The sequence below is a fragment of the Orcinus orca genome, chromosome 5 (genome assembly GCF_937001465.1).
Source record: "Orcinus orca chromosome 5, mOrcOrc1.1, whole genome shotgun sequence".
NCBI lineage: Eukaryota > Metazoa > Chordata > Mammalia > Artiodactyla > Delphinidae > Orcinus > Orcinus orca.
The window spans coordinates 16,256,665-16,275,225 of NC_064563.1; the positions used below are offsets into that span (position 1 = coordinate 16,256,665).

At 41.9% G+C, this 18,561-nt stretch overlaps 1 protein-coding gene across 4 annotated transcripts in view; it reads right to left on the bottom strand.

Annotated features, from left to right (window-relative positions):
- ARHGEF26 (Rho guanine nucleotide exchange factor 26) overlaps positions 1-18,561 on the bottom strand; it is a 154,237-nt gene that overhangs the window by 31,464 nt on the left and 104,212 nt on the right. For 3 of the 4 annotated variants that reach the window (XM_033414347.2, XM_004284500.3, XM_033414349.2), the window contains one exon: positions 12,934-13,088. In XM_033414347.2, coding sequence (XP_033270238.1) covers positions 12,934-13,088 — 155 coding nt within the window. Of the gene's footprint in view, positions 1-11,046; positions 11,515-12,933; positions 13,089-18,561 lie in introns of those variants that run through there. The other variant, XM_033414348.2, reaches the window with a different exon arrangement.

The window sequence follows — 18,561 nt, forward strand, 5'->3', positions numbered from 1 at the left end:
AAAGACCAGCTTTCCTACCCTCCTGCTCAAGTCAGCCTTATCTGTGAGTTGTCTCACCTTCCACCTTGCGTTGCTCTTGAACTTTCTTTCAGAGCAAAAATCTGACAGATTGGAAGGAGAACTTCCAATTCTTCCTTTTGTAAAAGAGTTAAATTTAAAAGAAAAGATGCTAGTAAGGATTATCCAAAAGAAAACACAATGATTTTCTGGCTCTATCGTCAAAAATAACATTTATTTTTCACCTAGTCGGTAGCTCCTTTTCCATAGGCTTTGTTTAAAACATCCACACAGTTTCCCGGTGCTGAAAAAAATCTTTACTTGAATCTGCTTGTCAAAAGACAAACGTCGGGCTTCCCTGGTGGCGCAGTGGTTGAGAGTCCGCCTGCCGATGCAGGGGACACGGGTTCGTGCCCCGGTCCGGGAAGATCCCACGTGCCGCGGAACGTCTGGCCCGTGAGCCACGGCTGCTGAGCCTGCGCGTCCGGAGCCTGTGCTCCGCAACGGGAGAGGCCACAACAGTGAGAGGCCCGCGTACCGCAAAAAAAAAAAAAAAAAAAAGACAAACGTCTCCTGAGCTAGCAGCTGCCTGCGTTTTGTGCCCACATGCCAGTGAAACTGCTCCCCAAAGCCATGGCGGCCCAACACGCTACCAAATCCAGTGAGCGGATGTCACCACTTTCATCTACAGAACTGGATGAGGCTGAGCACCTGTGACATCCTGAAACTCTATCTTCCTCTTCTAATGCCTTCTGCAACAGTTCTAAGTCATCCTTTTTTATGGCCATTCTCTAAGATCCTCTCGTAGACCCTCCTGCTTTTCTCTCAGGGATTTACAACGACTCTGCCATTTTCCCCATGTGCAGATTCACAAAAGTCTGTGGGGTTTTATAAAATCAAAGAGATTCTTCCCATTTCCCTTCAAGACACGTACAAGAATTCTTCCTCTGCAGATTTCAACTTGTTTCTCTTCCCCTTCTGAAAACATGACTGCTAAATCCCCACGCTTGATCTTGTGCTTAACTGGAATAAGAATACCCTAGTTAAACATTTCTAGGATGGAGGAGATTGGATTATGCTGAAATTTACTCTGAGTTAAGAGGTTAAAACACTTTTTTCACATGACTGAAGTTGATTTCAATTTTAAATCTTGGTTTTAGAATTAAACACATTTTTAGTAGAAGAATATACAATTTTAAAGTAATAAAGTACAGTATAACAGGTAAGAGTACAGACTTCATTGAGAATGTCTGGTAAGAATCCCAATTCCATCACTCACTCGCTTTGTGATCCTGAGCAAGTTACTGATCCTGTCTGTGTTTTCTCATATGTAAACTGGGAATAACGATACCCATCTCTTAGGATTGCTGGGAGAATTAAATGAGATAATACATTTATTATCTTTTTTTTTTTTTTTTTTTTTTTGCGGTACGAGAGCCTCTCACTGTCGTAACCTCTCCCGTTGCGGAGCACAGGCTCCGGACGCTCAGGCTCAGCAGCCATGGCTCATGGGCCCAGCCACTCTGCGGCACGTGGGATCTTCCTGGACCGGGGCACGAACCCGCGTCCCCTGCATCGGCAGGCGGACTCTCAACCACTGCACCACCAGGGAAGCCTCTATCATCTTTTTGCATGTAGAGCTTTTACAGTCATGCCTGGCTTACCGTCAGTAAATGTTATTAGCTATTATTTCAAATCTTCCTGCAGAACATCATGCCTTTAAATTGCCTGGCATTTTGTTAAAAGCCTGAGAATTATAGGTGCTTTGCAAATGAGTGAGCGGACTAAGCATAATTAGAGCTAAATACCTGTGTCAAGAAATTCATAATTTGGCAGGGGCTCCGACCAGCAAAACAAGGCATGATATTTACCCAAAACCTGATTTCAAACAGACTTATTTGCTCAGCTCCTCAAAATAATTCTGAAGACTAACAAACATGCCACACGCATGTTATGAACATTAACCTACAAGTCTTTGTGAACAGTTTTCATTTCTCTTAGGATGGAACACTGCATGGAATTGCTGGGTCATATGGTAAACTGCTTAACTTTTTAAGAAACTGCAAGAACACTTTCCAAAGTGGCTGTATCATTTTGAATACATTCTCACCAGCAGCGGATTAGGGCTCCAGTCCCTCTACACCCTCACCAACACTATCTTTGTCTTTATTATAAAGTCATCCTAGTGGCTGTGAAGTGGTACCTAATTTTGCTTTTAACCTGCATTTCCCTAATGACTAGTGATGCTCAGCACCTTTTCATATACAAAACCATTTGGAGATCTTTGCTGAAATGTCTATTCAAATTTTTGCTTACCTAAAAATTGAGTTGGGGGCTTCCCTGGTGGCGCAGTGGTTGAGAATCTGCCTGCTAATGCAGGGTACACGGGCTCGAGCCCCGGTCCGGGAAGATCCCACATGCAGCGGAGCAACTGGGCCTGTGAGCCACAACTACTGAGCCTGCGTGTCTGGAGCCTGTGCTCCGCAACAGGAGAGGCCACGACAGTGAGAGGCCTGCGCACTGCGATGAAGAGTGGCCCCCGCTCACCGCAACTAGAGAAAGCCCTCGCACAGAAACGAAGACCCAACACAGCCAAAAATAAATAAATAGATAAATAAATTAATTAATTAATTTAAAAAAAATTTGAGTTGGTTTACTTTTGAGTTTTAAGAATTCTTATGTAATCTGGATATAACTCCTTTATCAAGTATGATTTGAAAATATTTTATCCCAGTCTGTGGTTTGTCAATTCATTTTCTTAATGATTTTTTTCCTATTATGTAAGTTTCAGGTGTATCAATACATTGTTCAGGACCACTTTACAGCATAGCCAGCTTTTAAAAGACTTTTAAAAGACTAAAGACTAGACTTCCAAAAAGGAAAAAAAAACAAAAAACAAAAAAAAATGCCATACGCTTCCTATTTCATTGTTGAGAAAATAACAAATAGTGGAGAAGCAGGTCACATTTGTTGGTAAAATAAGGATCTGCTGTGATTCACTGACACCAAGAATGATGGCCAATAATCCACAACAGGACCAGAAAGCCCCCATTCCTGGCACCACGGATCTCCAGATTCTCCAACCTGGAACCTCCCTGGCTGCCACAGGACATCCTGAACCCATGGTCCTTGACAAAGAGGAGATGGGCAGGTCCAAGAGGCTGTCTGACGTTACTGAAGCCTCCTCTCTGGCATAACCAGAATTAAGCAAGCTCTGAAGAAAAAGTAGGCAGCTTCTGAAGCTGGTGACTCCAAATTATGGGAGTAATCCCCACACTGCAATCCAGGTTTATCTCCACTGACCTCCTTGAATAAAGGGAAAAATATACTGAATTCACTTTTGTCAGCCACAAAGTTATAGTGTCTCCTAATCGGGTATGAGGGATGTTACAAGAAAATCACTACTACAAACATATACACATGACTCATAACAATTTATAAAAGATTAAGAGTCGATCAATGGTTATCTCTCACTCACTTGCCATCTGACATGGGTTCTTGATGGGGGATGGGAAGGGAGAGGCATGGCATTAAATGTAATTATTCCTAAGGCCATATTTCAGAGGCCATAATCCAGGTTTGTCCTGGGAGTGCACCAAACCTTCAGCTGTGTAGCAGTGGCTTAAGGTTTCAAACCATTTTTTTAAAACAAGAAAATATTCTAGAAGCAGAAGAGCAATAATCTGATTTGCGCCAAAACTCTGGGGAGATACACAATACTAGGAATAATGATGATATGCAGCAGGTATCCGTCCCTCAGCAGGGACAATTCACTGTGTTAAGAGTTTTGTGTGCACTATCTCACTTAATTCTCATAGACATTCCAGGAAGATGATGACACTGTTATCCCCATTTTACAGATGAGAACACTGAGACTGAGGGATTAAAGGCAACTTGCCCAAGGTCACACAGCCAGGATTCTGAGCGCAGTTCTGTCTGACCCCAGACATTGATACTGTGCTTCTCAGTTGGTGAATCTTTTGACACTGAATGGCAACATCAATTCTTCTTACAGACACAGAGGAGACAATACTCTTACTACTCGCGATGTCAGGGGATCAAGGGTAGGTGAGGTGGCGAGAGTAAAAGAGGAGCAGGAAGAGGAAAGGGGGCTCTCATTTCTCTCCCACCTCATCTCTCCATCTTGATCTTAGGACCTGACCCAAGTGGTCAGAAACAACCAAGTTTTATGTTCCAGGAATAAAAGTGCTTTGAGTCAGAGTCCTACTGCCTTTTCTTTATCCAAGATACTCAAAGTTAATTTTCCAAGGAAGGAGTTTATTCTGCAGAGACAGAGGGACAATGTCAGGTGGCCTCAGCTTTCTATAATGGGAAAGCTGTCAAAATGGAAAAACTCAAAACGGGGCCAAATCAGGCCATGACGCTTTCCAGGGAGTCTGCACCGCTTTAAGCTACTGGGCAGTCAAACTACTTAGGGAAATGCAAGTTCTAACGTAAATCCCTGCACTCCTGATAATGATCAGGTAGAATTCTATTACAGAAAATCTTTCTTTTAAAACCCGAGGATTTGTAATGTGTCACAGCGTTCAAGTTATGTCAATACACACAATATTTATGGAACTAGGAATCAGGAAGTGGAAAGCTCCTTTCTTAAATATCTGCGGGAAGGAAATGTTATGAAAAGGAAATGCTCTTCCCCACACTCTGACACTAGATTAGCTAAAGGTAGAGAAAAGCTCACAAAAGCAGTTTGGTACCACTTCTAACTTTCTCCCATGACCAGTAAAACTATAAAAATATTCACTTAAAAAAATCTTGCTTTGAAGAAGTTGTTTATCAAAGCAAACAGAAAAGGTGCAAGTTTCTAGGCTATTTTTCCCAATAACATTATAGGATAGCGGAAAGGTGAAAATATTCTAGAAAAATGAAATTGAGAAGTAATGAACATAAATTGTTAAGAGAGAAGGTTTTAGAGTCAAAGACTCAGATTAGAATCCTGGCTTTGATGAGAGACCTTGAAAAGAGACTTTATCTCTCTCTGCCTCAGTGTCCTCATCTGTAAACCGGAAATAATACTAGGTTGCGGTGATAACTCAATGGTATATTGCATATACACTCTGAGCACAATGAATGGCACACTGTAACGCGCAATAATATAGGCGCTTATCATCATTATTACTATTACTACTCATCTAACTATAGGGATACCCAAAAACATCATGGCTAGATCATTTGTGGGTACAGAATCCAGGAGAAGAATGAAAGAAACAAATCAGGACACGATTACATTTACTGGTATGGATAACAAGACTAGACTAGATTTCTGCATTCTTTTGGTACTGTGCCTAACACCCAGACCAGGCCAATCTATCTGCAGCTCTAAGGGCATAGCAGGGCTGACTGGAGAAAAAAAACGCACTACCAACGAGATACTTACATGAACCACAGCGGGAGGACTAATACCAGTCAAGGGGAAGTGGGTTCTAAATCTCCAGTCACTTCTGGCTTTTTTTGAACCCAACCCCCAACCCCATTTATCTCAAAGGCAATGTATTAGTTCTTTTAAAGAGTTCTTGGGACTTCTCTGGCGGTCCAGTGGTTAGGACTCCGTGCTTCCACTGCAGGGGGTGGAATCCTGGTTGGGGAACTAAGATTTCACAAGCCACACAGAGTGGCCAAAATAAAAACTCCTCCTGTATTCCAAACTACCCATGTTAATTGGTATTCTGTGGAAAAGAGGGTTTCCTAGTTGTGGCTGGAACTACCTACTATCAAACCACTGCCTCCTCCCCTGCTTCACAGCTAATCTAAAACAACCCTGGCTGTCTGATTCCCCTGCCGTATGCTGCTTTCCCAGCCTCCTTTATAAGGACAAGTTTTGTGAACCAAGACTGACACGTGAGATACAAGAAGTCTTCTGGGCTTCCCTGGTGGTGCAGTGGTTAAGAATCCACCTGCCAATGCAGGGGACATGGGTTCAAGCCCTGGTCCAGGAAGATCCCACATGCCACGGAGCAACAAAGCCCATGCGCCTCAACTACTGAGCCCGTGTGCCACAACTACTGAAGCCTGTGGGCCTAGAGCCCCCAAGCCACAACTACCAAGCCCATGCACCACAACCACTGAGCCTGTGTGCCACAACTACTGAAGCCCGTGTGCCACAACTACTGAGCCCATGAGCCACAACTACTGAAGTCTGCAAGCCACAGCTACTGAGCCCATATGCCACAACTACTGAGCCCGCGAGCCACAACTACTGAAGCCCGCAAGCCACAACTACTGAGCCTCCGCTCTAGAGCCTGCGTGCCACAACTACTGCAGCCTGCGCACCTAAAGCCCATGCTCCACAAGAAGAAAAACAACCGCAAGGAGAAGCCGCACACCGCCATGAAGAGTAGCCCGTTTGCCGCAACTAGAGAAAAGCCCATGCACAGCAAGGAAGACCCAACTCAGCCAAAAATAAATAAATAATTTTTTTTAAAAAAAGAAGTCTTCTGAAGACTGTCTGAGAAAGGTTTTCCTCTGCTGATAAAAAGAGAAGCCACTTGAGAAAAAGAGTCCCTTTGGCCAGGCTCTATTCTTCACCCTTGTCTCCCTCGTATGTCTTTGAATGAAATGATGATGCCTGGACCTGCAGGAGCCACCTGCAACCATGAAGCTACGTGCACAGGGGCAAAAAGTGAACAGAGCACAGTGCAGCTGAAGAATGGGAAGGGGCTGGGTTACTGGTGACCACTGGACCCGGACTGTCCACCCTCGGTCTTCATGTTTGGTGAGAGAGGTAAATGTCTTAATCACTTGAGCCACTGCTATTTGGGAATTCTGTCACTTGTAGCCAAAAGCCTTCCTAAATGATCCAATAGTGAATCTTCCAAAGGGGGATGGAGTATGTAGGGTTTTCCAAACTCACTTGACTTCTTATGTATGTGTGTGTGTGATAATTCAACATTTTTATCTCTTAAACCCTTTTGTATGGGTAGCTCAAAACATTAGTTGACACAATAGTACAAAATAAAAACAAGCTAAAAAAAATAAATAACTTCCTCTATAGAGCACAGTTTTGCAAATACAATCCTAACTGTTTTTCAGATTGAGGTTACCTGTCATTTATGGATAAGTTTATAGATAAAACTCCAGAAGATGTGAGAAGCCACATGATAAAGTTCCAGACTTGCTTTTACCAAAATTAATTGAAAATGAATCTATAATGGAGCAGAATACAAAAATCACATGTCTTTTAAAAATAAAAGAGAATTCAAAGAAATTTTAACTTGCGTGTGGAATGGGGGGAGCCTGCCCACTGAGTAATGCAGCCACTCAAATTGTTTATATTTAACCATCTAGATGGATTGGTTCACGTTTGACAAATATTTATTAAATGGTCATTACGGGCCAGGCACAGTCTCTGCACTGAGGATGCAAAGGTCAACACGACAGACGTGAACACATAGTAACACAAATATTATGACAGAGAAAGTGCAGGGTTCTATGGGAACACAGAGCAGCGGAAATCAACCCACTCTAGAGGAATGGATAAGAGCTCCCAGTGGATGTGTGGCAATTAATCTAAGACCTAAAGAATGAAAAGCACTTTGCCTAGAAAAGATTTGGGGTGGAACAGGGTTATGAGGTAGAGAGGGTATTCCAGGCAGAGAAAGAAGCACGTGCCAGGTCCTGGGGGCTAGAATGCCTCAGTGAGTGCAAGGTGCGACCATGGAAGGGCTGTTTGCAAAGGACAAACTGAGTCTTTTAAAAAGCATACTCCGGCTATGGAATGTAAATGGATGGAGGGATGGTGGCATGAATCCAGCTAGGTGTGTCTTCTGGGCGAGCTCAAGGAGGTGGTACAAGGGCGTTGCAATGTGTGAGTAAAGAAGCTGTTTCATCATGAGTAGAAGACTGGGGATTCGACGGACGGGGAACATGGTGAGGAAAAGGACAAAGTGGGCTTTCAGATTTACTGTGGAGCAACTGGGTGGATGGAAGTGCCCTTTACTAAGCAGGGAACAGACCCTGGAGAAGGAACAGGTTGGAAGGAGACTGGGACATGAATGTAACCTGAGAAAACTCCAAATACAGCTGTTCACATCACATGACCATGATGACATTCAGAAATCTATGAAAAATGGCATCAATGTTAAAAAAAAAAAATGTGTGTTCTAGAACTAGCTAAGACATTACAGCACATTTCTTCATTCTGTGTTTAAGTGAGGCAGTGGTGATGTGCTGAGGAGTACAGGAGGTTGAACTGTGTCCTCCAAAAAATATGTTGAAGCCCTAACCTCTGGTGCTGTCCCATGTGACCTTATTTGGAAATAAGGTCTTTGCAGATGGAATCTGTTAAGATGAGACCATTCTGAATTAGAGTGGGCCCTAAATCCAATAACTGATGTCTTTATAAGGAGAGGGCGATTTTAAGACACACAGAGACACAGGAGGCAAGAAGGCCAGAGGAAGACAGAGGCAGAGACTGGAGTTACGCTGCCACAAGCACCACCTTCGGAGGGGCATGCCCCTGCCAGTTTCTTGATTTCGGAATTCTGCCTGCAGAACTATGAGAGAATAAATGCCTATTGTTTTAAGCCATCCAGTTTATGGTACTTTGCTACAGCAGCTGTAGAAACTATTACAGGGAGGAAGACTGTTTTTAGCTTCAGAAGAAATTGAAAAGGAAGACCTAAGCCAGATACAAGGCACTGAATGAGACAAGAAGACAGTTAACTACCTTGCAAAGTAAGCGTTTGGGGAGTTTGAGCCTATTTAGGTCTTGAATTCAGTTTTCACGTTTCAAAACCAGGGACAATGGTACTTAATCCAGAAGGTTGTACATCGGGTGTAGTCTGTGCGCCGTAATGGATAACTAATTATAAGTTATCGCTGGGCAAAACTTGGATTTTATAACGTTATTATTCATTAATCTATGAGTACAACATGGCAATCTATTCCTTTTTTATTACAGTGTTACTGCTACTGCTGTGACAGGTCTGACAGATTGGCACACCTTCCTCCCTCTGAAGGCAAAGCTGGTTAACGGTTTGCCATCATTCTAGTGTAGTGGTTCTCAACCGGGGGACATATGATGATGTCTGGAGACATTTTTGGTTGTCACAACTGGGAGGGAGGCGCCACTAGCAAACAGTAGGTAGAGGGCAGGGATGCTGCGAAAATATCCTACACCACATAGGGAGCCCCCACAACAACGAACTGTAGGGCTTCAATAGTGCCGAGTTGAGAACTCTGCTCTGGAAGTAACCAGACAACGTGCAGTCAAAGCTTCAAGTACCAAGAATTCACTTTCTCATCCAAAGTAGTCAAACCGATCACATATCCTTCTGAAATCTGACAGAACAGACTATCAATACGGTGACTCACAAGCTGTCCAGAGCTAATGGAAACTTTAAACTTCTTTTTGATAGTCTAAAAAAGAGTGAAGGGCTTCCCTGGTGGCGCAGTGGTTGAGAGTCCACCTGCCGATGCAGGGGACACGGGTTCGTGCCCCGGTCCGGGAAGATCCCACATGCCGTGGAGCGGCTGGGCCCGTGAGCCATGGCCGCTGAGCCTGCGCGTCCGGAGCCTGTGCTCCGCAACGAGAGAGGCCACAACAGTGAGAGGGCTGCGTACCGCAAAAAAAATAAAAAATAAAAAAAATAATAAAATAAGATAAAATTAAAAAAGAGTGAAAATTTCTGTCCTAGAAGACAGGGGCGTGGTCACTAGCCACTCTGCAAGCACTAGCAGTGATACACACACACACTGCAGAGCTGAGGTAGCCACTCATCCCATCCGCCAGCATAAACCATCTCAGCATAAACCATCTGCCAGACTGGAAGAGTAACTGTCCTCCCAAGCGGTCCCTCCCAGTAGCCAGGGAGCCTCCCTGAAGCTGAAAACCACTGGAGTCCCAGCAGCTAAGCTCCTTGACTGAATCCTAGAATTAGACTTAGGCAGTGGGCGGTTAGATCAGTCCTACAGAGCTGGCATACGTAGTTATCTTTCATCTGTACCTCATAGCCAAGCCCAAGCGATTGCCTTGTTCAAAGCTGCTGTATCCCCTTCATGGCTGTCTCTGGCATGCAAAGCATTTGTAGCTGCCTCCTTGAAGCTATAACAGAAATACGGCTGTGCATACTGTACATTTTTAACCCAGTATGTTTATCAAGACTCTGTGGTCTGCTTGTCACCCTCACCAAATATTCAGGTCATAAACAACTTGAACCTCCAATGCTATTCTCGGAGTCAAGAGCACCAGAAATATGATGAGCTAATTGGTAAAGGCAAGAAAACCCCAGTTTTGGTAAAGGCAGTTAGGTACTCAGGGTTGCCCTCTCCATTGAAGCTGTATTTCTTTCTTTTATTAACACAGAAGTGCAAATGTATCTACGGAAACAAATATGGGATAGCTCACAGTGCAACATTAAATATAATGGCAAAATCTCCTGTGGAGGGCAAAGTACACTGCTAAGTAGAATAGCATATATCTTAATTCTAACTTTCAAAAGTCTGTATTTATTGGGTTCTAGGCAAGTTCAAGAATAAAGGTTGCAGGACTTCCCTGGTGGTCCAGTGGCTAAGACTCCACGCTCCCAGTGCAGGGGGCCTGGATTTGATCCCTGGTTAGGGAACTAGATCCCACATGCCACAACTGAGACTTCCATGCCGTAACTAAAGATCCCACATACCATAACTAAAGATCCCACATGCCGCAATGAAGATCCTGTGTGCGGCAACTAAGACCCAGTGCGACCAAATAAATAAATAAGTTTTTTAAAAACGTTTCTTTTTTTTTTTTAAAAAAAGAATAAAAGTCGTGACATACTGGTTTAATACCCTTAATGTTTTCATCACCATAGCAAAACTACATTTACATTTAAAATTGGCTTGGGGGCTTCCCTGGTGGCGCAGTGGTTGAGAGTCTGCCTGCCGGTACAGGGGACACGGGTTCATGCCCCGGTCCAGGAAGATCCCACATGCCACGGAGCGGCTGGGCCGTGAGCCATGGCCGCTGAGCCTGCGCGTCCAGAGCCTGTGCTCCGCAACGGGAGAGGCCGCAACAGTGAGAGGCCCGTGTACCACCAAAAAAAAAAAAAAAAAAAAAAAAAATTGGCTTGGTACTGTCAATGTATATTTTATCATTAAAAATCAAAAATTCAGTGAAAGCTTTTGGTCCATTGAGACAGAAAAAATATTTCAACAGCTGGAAGATGTTAAAAGTCAAGAGTTCTGGCATTTGAAGAGTCATATATAATCACCCTCCTCTAAAAACAAAACATCGCAAAGAAAGCCAAAGAAACATGCTATCTCATAGGAAACCAACAAAACACAAAAATACAAAAATTATAATTCCTCTCCAATCTGTATTTATAAAATTTACTTAACTACTAGAACTATGTAAACTGTCCCAGGTAAGAGAAATAATCTCTTCCTGAAGTTATGGGAACACTATTTTCCTAAGTATGAAAAATAATCATCAGCGTCTTTATGCATTCATCATTGTCACATTATGGCTCTTCAGGGCAGACCATACAAAGTTTTCATGTCACCTCGACAGCCGACCAGCTGAAATAATTCATAATACAGTCTGATTAAAAGGAGCAGAAAGAAAAGCTCAACCTCCGTTTCAATTTAGTTTGAACTTTCAAGCTAAAATGTCAGCAACTCAGAAGTAGAATTTGAATAAACATTTCATGATAAATTTGGGCATTAATTTTATATATTCACAGAAGCCCGTTTCCATGATTCTCTTTTCTTTGTCTAAACTGTACCCCGTGAACTAACTACTGCTATTCCTATCATATGCCAGCAATTCAGCCTACCTTCATCGCCTTCGTATGTGGAAATAACAAACCACAGATTTATAATTTCATTCTAAGTTCATATTCTAGGAAAGACGGACTATTTATGGAGAAACAGCAGGAAAATATTTTATAATCCAACACATACTGAGTACATTTAATAAAGAATGCTCCCTAGAGAAAGGCAGAGCTAAGGGCTAAGGGGAGTATGTGTATGTGTATGTATATGTGTATGTGCATGTGCGTGTGTGTTTTGAGTGGGAACAGTTAGAACAAATGCTGTAAAGAAAAGGCTTGTACAGTATTCCTTCTGGAGCAGGACCTGACTCCACAACCAGAAGTCTAAAGTAAGAGGAATAAACACTCTGCCAACCAAGGGATTGACTTTCTTCCCTGAAGCAGGGAGTATTGGAGTATTGCTAACATCTTCCCAGTCACGGGGAAACATTTTTCTAAAAAAAAAAAAAAAAAAAATCTAATCTTTCTAAAGATTTTCTAACAATCTTTAAGAGCAGTGGATTTTAAATTAAGTTACAAGAAACGCTAGAGTCACACCCCAGCTTGTTCTCAACCGGAGCAACTTTTGTCTGTTTTATACAAAGGTCCTATGGCAGAAGAACTGTGAAAAATGCTGATCAAAAATATTAAGAGGGGCTTCCCTGGTGGCGCAGTGGTTGAGAGTCCGCCTGCGGATGCAGGGGACACGGGTTCGTGCCCCGGTCTGGGAAGATCCCACATGCCGCGGAGCGGCTGGGCCCGTGAGCCATGGCCGCTGAGCCTGCGCGTCCGGAGCCTGTGCTCCACAACGGGAGAGGCCACTACAGTGAGAGGCCCACGTACCGCAAAAAAAACCCAAAAAAAACCCCAAAATATTAAGAGGGTTGCCTCCCCAGGGATGTCAAGAGAATCCAATAACATAAACCTGTCAAATGTTTAGAGCAGAGGTTTGCATGCTATAAAAGCCCAGCAGCAGTTGGCTAGGATAATGAGGCTGGTAACAATTCAAGTCTTCGCTGTAGAGGTAATTTTAAAAAGATGAAGCACAGAGGCTTGTATGAGTCCATGTGTAGAAACTATACACCTAACATCTCAAGCTTTTAAAGGATGATCACCTCCAACAGGTGTCTGAATTACAGAGTTTCAAAACTGGATGTACAGCGAGCAACGCCACAAGAAGGCTTACCTCTTCTTCTTGGTGATAATGAGCACGTCGTTAAAGAGGAAGAAGTAGACTTGCTGTTTGGACGTCCTTTTTGAGAAAAGCACAGTGTCTTCCACATAGGCTGTCAACTCACCTCTTTTGACCAACCAGCGGGAAGAGGAGACTAGAGGAAAAGGCTACAAAAAGAGAAACACTCAGTACCCAAAGCCAAAGTAAAGTCCTTTTAGGATTATTGAAAGTAAAGTATAAAACTTACATTCAAACAAATGATACATCACTATTTTATATAATAGTGTATATAACAAGTACGTAATAGTGAAATACAGTTAGAGAAGGATAGCACATTCTCCAAGAGAAAATCAGGAAGAACAATTTATTTTCCAATATAAAAACTATTAGGGCTTCCCTGGTGGCGCAGTGGTTGAGAGTCCGCCTGTCCATGCAGGGGACACGGGTTCGTGCCCCGGTCCGGGAAGATCCCACATGCCGCAGAGCGGCTGGGCCCGTGAGCCATGGCCGCTGAACCTGCGCGTCCGGAGCCTGTGCTCCGCAACGGGAGAGGCCACAACAGTGAGAGGCCCGCGTACCACAAAAAACAAAACAAAATAAATAAATAAACTATTAATATTAACTTGCCTATATAAAAACTAAAACTCAATCAGAAAATGTTATTGGGTCAACCAAAAGTTATTACCCTTCCATTAACTCTTAACTAAAAAGAAGATTGATAAGGAGTCACTTAAAACTGAAAAGCCTCAAAAGGAAACCTATTGGTATCAACTGAAGTTATTTTAAATATCACAAATCAGAATCCAAACATATGAAAAAAACATTGATAGCTGCGGTTAAAAAGAGACAAATTAAAAAGTCTGCATTCAATTCATGAACTAAAAAGACTTTATTCAAAAGGAAAGAAGAAACCCTGCAAACGAATGTTTTGCCTATTGATTATCTACGTAGCTGTATTCTGGAGAAAACCTTTGCTTAAGTTTATGGTAGTTTCCCTCATGGAAGTTCATCCCTGAAAGCATCACGCCATTTTCTGGTTGTGAAAATGAACTTCTTTCAGAATAATCCATCTTACTCTCATAGAAAAAGCTATATTCAAGGAACTGCATACTGTCTTTTCTTTATTCAGTTTACAGTTTCCAACTGGAAAACTCTCAAAACCTCAGAATGATCCTTACCCATGAGAGCTTTTTTTTAAGTGAGCAGAAATGCTTACTGCCAAAAATCTGATTGAAAAAACGACATCCATAAAAATAAGCAAAAGTTCTTGGACACACAAAAGATAACTCTAGTAAGTGTGGTGCAACCAAATGTCATCCATTTCAGGGAATAATGATTTAAAATAGCCAAAGGAAATTGAGGATATTAGGGAGGAAATAAGAACGCTAAGAAAGGATTTCATATTTTTTTAATTTATAAAGGACGTTTATAAGAAGGTTGCTCATCAGTTATATACTATTTTCCTGAAGATTTAACATGTAAGATGAAACAGTATGGCTGATCTCAAAATTTCAAAACTGGCTATTTCAAGGAGCTCATGTAGTTTTCAGCCTCCAAATCTCAAATCAGACTATGGCTGAGACTTAAAAGGTGACAGAGAGGTTGCTTAGATAACTCAGGAGGACCCCACCAGCACACACAAGAGGTCACCACAAACAATGAGAGTCAGGTTAGGTCCTGCCACAGGGCTGCAACTACTGGGAACGCACTGCTATCTTGTTATTGCGTGTATAGGATAAACCAATGACAGTATTATGTAATGGCACCCTATGACTGTTCTTAGTTTAGAGGACGGGGAAAAAAAGATTTTTTAACTCTTGGTCTTTTTTTTCTTTCTAAAAATTTTTTTTTATTTTTGGCTGTGTTGAGTCTTCGTTGCTGTGCACAGGCTTTCTCTAGTTGCTGTGAGCAGGGGCTACTCTTCATTGGGGTGCGCGGACCTCTCACTGCGGTGGCCTCTCTTGTTGCAGAGCAGGGGCTCTGGGCACGCAGGCTTCAGTTAACTCTTGTTCTTAAAACAGATTGAGTTTTATGAACACCTCATACTCCACTGGGCAAAAATAAATTTCCAATGTATATCTAAAATTGACAGTGGCTTGCAATATGTCTATGCTTCTTTAAAAAACAAAAATCTGATACTATAAATGTTTTTTGTTTCAGTTTATTGTTGAAAGATTAAACTCATTCAGATGGCTTTCTTTTAAGAAGAAGCTATAAAAATGACCAAAATATTTAGAAGAATCACAGTAGCCCAAATTGCTCCTAAGTGAATTCCCACAGTTTAGAAGCTTCGTCTAAGACTAGAATCCAGGTGTGAATCAAAAATAAGAAAAGAGGGCTTCCCTGGTGGTGCAGTGGTTGAGAGTCTGCCTGCCGATGCAGGGGACACGGGTTCGTGCCCCGGTGGGGAAGATCCCACATGCCGTGGAGCGGCTGGGCCCGTGAGTCATGGCCGCTGAGCCTGCGCGTCCGGAGCCTGTGCTCTGCGACGGGAGAGGCCACAACAGTGAGAGGCTCGGGTACCGCAGGAAAAAAAAAAAAAGATAGAAAAATTCATGAACAAAAACACATCCTTAAAGGTACTGATATAATTCCCATGGAGAAAAGATTTCCATTCTTTTTGGTGTTACTTAGCATCCTAGAAAACCAGCCTCAGCATAAAATTTAACTAATTTTATGGGCCAGTGAGACAAGGAAGAACAAGTTTTTTCTAAATTGAGACAAAAATGCATCATTTAGCCATTTTAAAGTATACATATAATTCAGCGGCTTTTAGTACATTCACAGTGTTGTGCAGTGATCATCACTATCTAATTCCAGAAACACTTCCATTACCCTAAAAAGAAAGTCCATATGCACTGAGCAGTCACTCTCCACTCTGCCCTCCCATTAATTAAGTTAATCCTTACAATAACTCCATGAGGGAGTGTACCATTATCAGTCCTACTTTACGGTTCAGAAAACTAAGAAATGAAAGTTAAGTAATGCCCAAAGTCCTACAGCTAGTAAGTAGTGGAGCTACAACTGGAACTCAGGCAGGCTGGCTCCAGAGTCCACGCTCTTAATATTGGCTTCCTGTGCCGATCTGGTGGACTCTCCTCACCCCTCACGTTACCACGTGCAGCACATGATACTCGGCCAGAAACTTACTAATTTAAAAATGAAAAACACATGTAAGTAAACATACATACATACATTCATACATACATATATCTAATACACACACACACACACACACAGACAGACACATATATAAGCTTTTATCCCCTTCAAATGAGAAAAGACTAGCATTATTTTGCTGCCACGGTTAAGAATGTGGATGCTGCAGTCAGTCACAGATCTGAATCCAGACTTCAGGACTTCTTGGTGTATGACTTTGAGCAAATAATTTACTATTTCTAGCTTCGAATTCCTCAACGATAAAATGGGAATAATAATTAGATACTTCATGGGGTTCCTGTGAGAATTCAATGAGACTATGTGAAAATGGCACATAGTAAATACTCAGTAAATATTTTCATGGCAGTAATGGCTACGGTAGGACAATAAACCAAACAGAACCAACACAGAACCCGCTACCTTTCCCTCAGGGTCGTTCCTCCTCTTGGATTCCCCACCTAGGTGGATGGTGTGACTCTCCATCCAGTCGACCAGACTAGACACCTGCGGTACCACCGCTACAGCCCTCCTCCAGGCATCCCGCTTATCTCTCTGCCTCTGCTTCCAGTCTCCAAACTGGTTTTCTGCCTCCGGTTTTATTACATTCCCAACTTACCCTCCACATAGCTGCTGTAATACATTTTTAAAATAATAAACTGAATCTGGTGTATGTGTGTAGAGTGGGAAGGGGGGGTTGTTAAAAAAAAAAAAAAAAAGTCCTATGAAAACCTATTAAGTGAACAACCTCCTTCCCACACCGTACCTCATCTGCTCAGTTTCCAACCACTGATTACAGCCCCTACAAGGTAGTAACTGTTACTGTTCTTCTATAACTTTCCAGAGATTTCTTACACATAAGCAATTTTTATACTCTTTTTTCCTCCTGTTCTGCACCTTACTTTTCTCACTTAATAATGTAAGACAGAAAGCTTACCGTATCGATTCCTAAAATTCTTCATTTTTTTTAAGTTGAGTGGTCTTACATAATTTAGGTATACTATAATTTATTTAATCAGTCCCCTATTGATAGATGTTTAGGTTGTTTCTAATCTTTTGCAGTTAAAACAATGCCATATCAGTAACTTTGTGTGTATGTCTGTATATGTGTGTGTGTGTGTAATTTTACACATTCATGAGTATATCAATAGGATAAATTCTTAGAAGTAAAATTGCTGGGTCATAGTAACTTGCATTTGTAATTTTGATAGTTTTTGACATATTGCCCACCATTGGGGTTATAACAATCTTTCCCACGAGCAACAGATAAACATGGCTTTCCCAACAACTCACTGATAAAATGTTTTGAATTATTTATAAATCTAAGTGGTAGAATACATTATTTTAATTTCAATTAGCAATTTTCTTCTGAATGAAGTAAAGCATCTTTTCAGATGTTTAACAGTCATTTGTATTTCCTCTTCTGACGACAGTTTTCTAGTTTGCAATTTTCTAATGGATTTTTTCCTTATCTTCTTCTTATCACTTTGAGGTTATATGTTGGGAATATTAATGCTTTATCTATATGGCAGTTCTAAATTTTTTCCCCAGTTTCCTATTTCCCTTTTCACTTTTTAAATACCCTTTAATTTTCACTCTATGGAGAAATTTTTAAAATTTTCACATCGATCAATTTTTGTTTTAATGACTTCTGGATTTGGAATAAGTTTAAAAGGCTTTTACTATGATGCTAAGGTCATCTTTACTAAATGCACATCTGACTGTGTCACTTCCACACTTTGAACTTTTCAGTGGCTCCCAGATGATCCGGCTCTGCTCCTTCTTTTGGCACACAAGGCCCTTCCCATGAGTTCTGGTTCGGCCCTGCTCACCTCGACCCCACTGAATGTGTGCAATTCCTGGGCTACAGCAGCTGAAACCATGTCCTGTGCATTTGCTCCTGCTCTTCACTCTTGGAAGACCCTTCTCTCTCTCCTTTCAAGATCAGCTCAAGCGTACCTCCAGTATGAAGCCTTGCCTGGTTGCTACAAGCTCCCCACCCCTTTGTCCCTCATTCTTAGGGCCGGCCACGCCCTCTCCATTGCTGGTGTTCTCAAAACTCTTCTATCTCCCATAACAGCTGTAGACTTGGCTCACTCCTTTGTATTTCTGTAGTCTGCTACTAGATGGTAAGCTCCCTGAGGGCAGGGATCATGCTTTTGTTTTCCCACTTCAGTCCACAAAAGTGCTCATGAAATTTGTTGAAAGAATGCACATGCTTAGACAAACCACTTAACTTCTTTGAACATCTGTCTTCGCGTCTTTGAAATGAACTGAATAAAAATGTCCATTGTTATCCATAAAGTGTTATAGAAATGAGGTCCTAAGGTTGTATTAGTATCTCTAAGTGGTCTGAATTAAGCCCTTCATTATAAATCTAAACTTAGAATACTTTCCTTTAAGTTTGCAATCTTAACATTGAACCAAGAGAAAACAAAAAAACAAAAACTCCTGCACTCAGTTGATGTTAATCACTTATTTTTA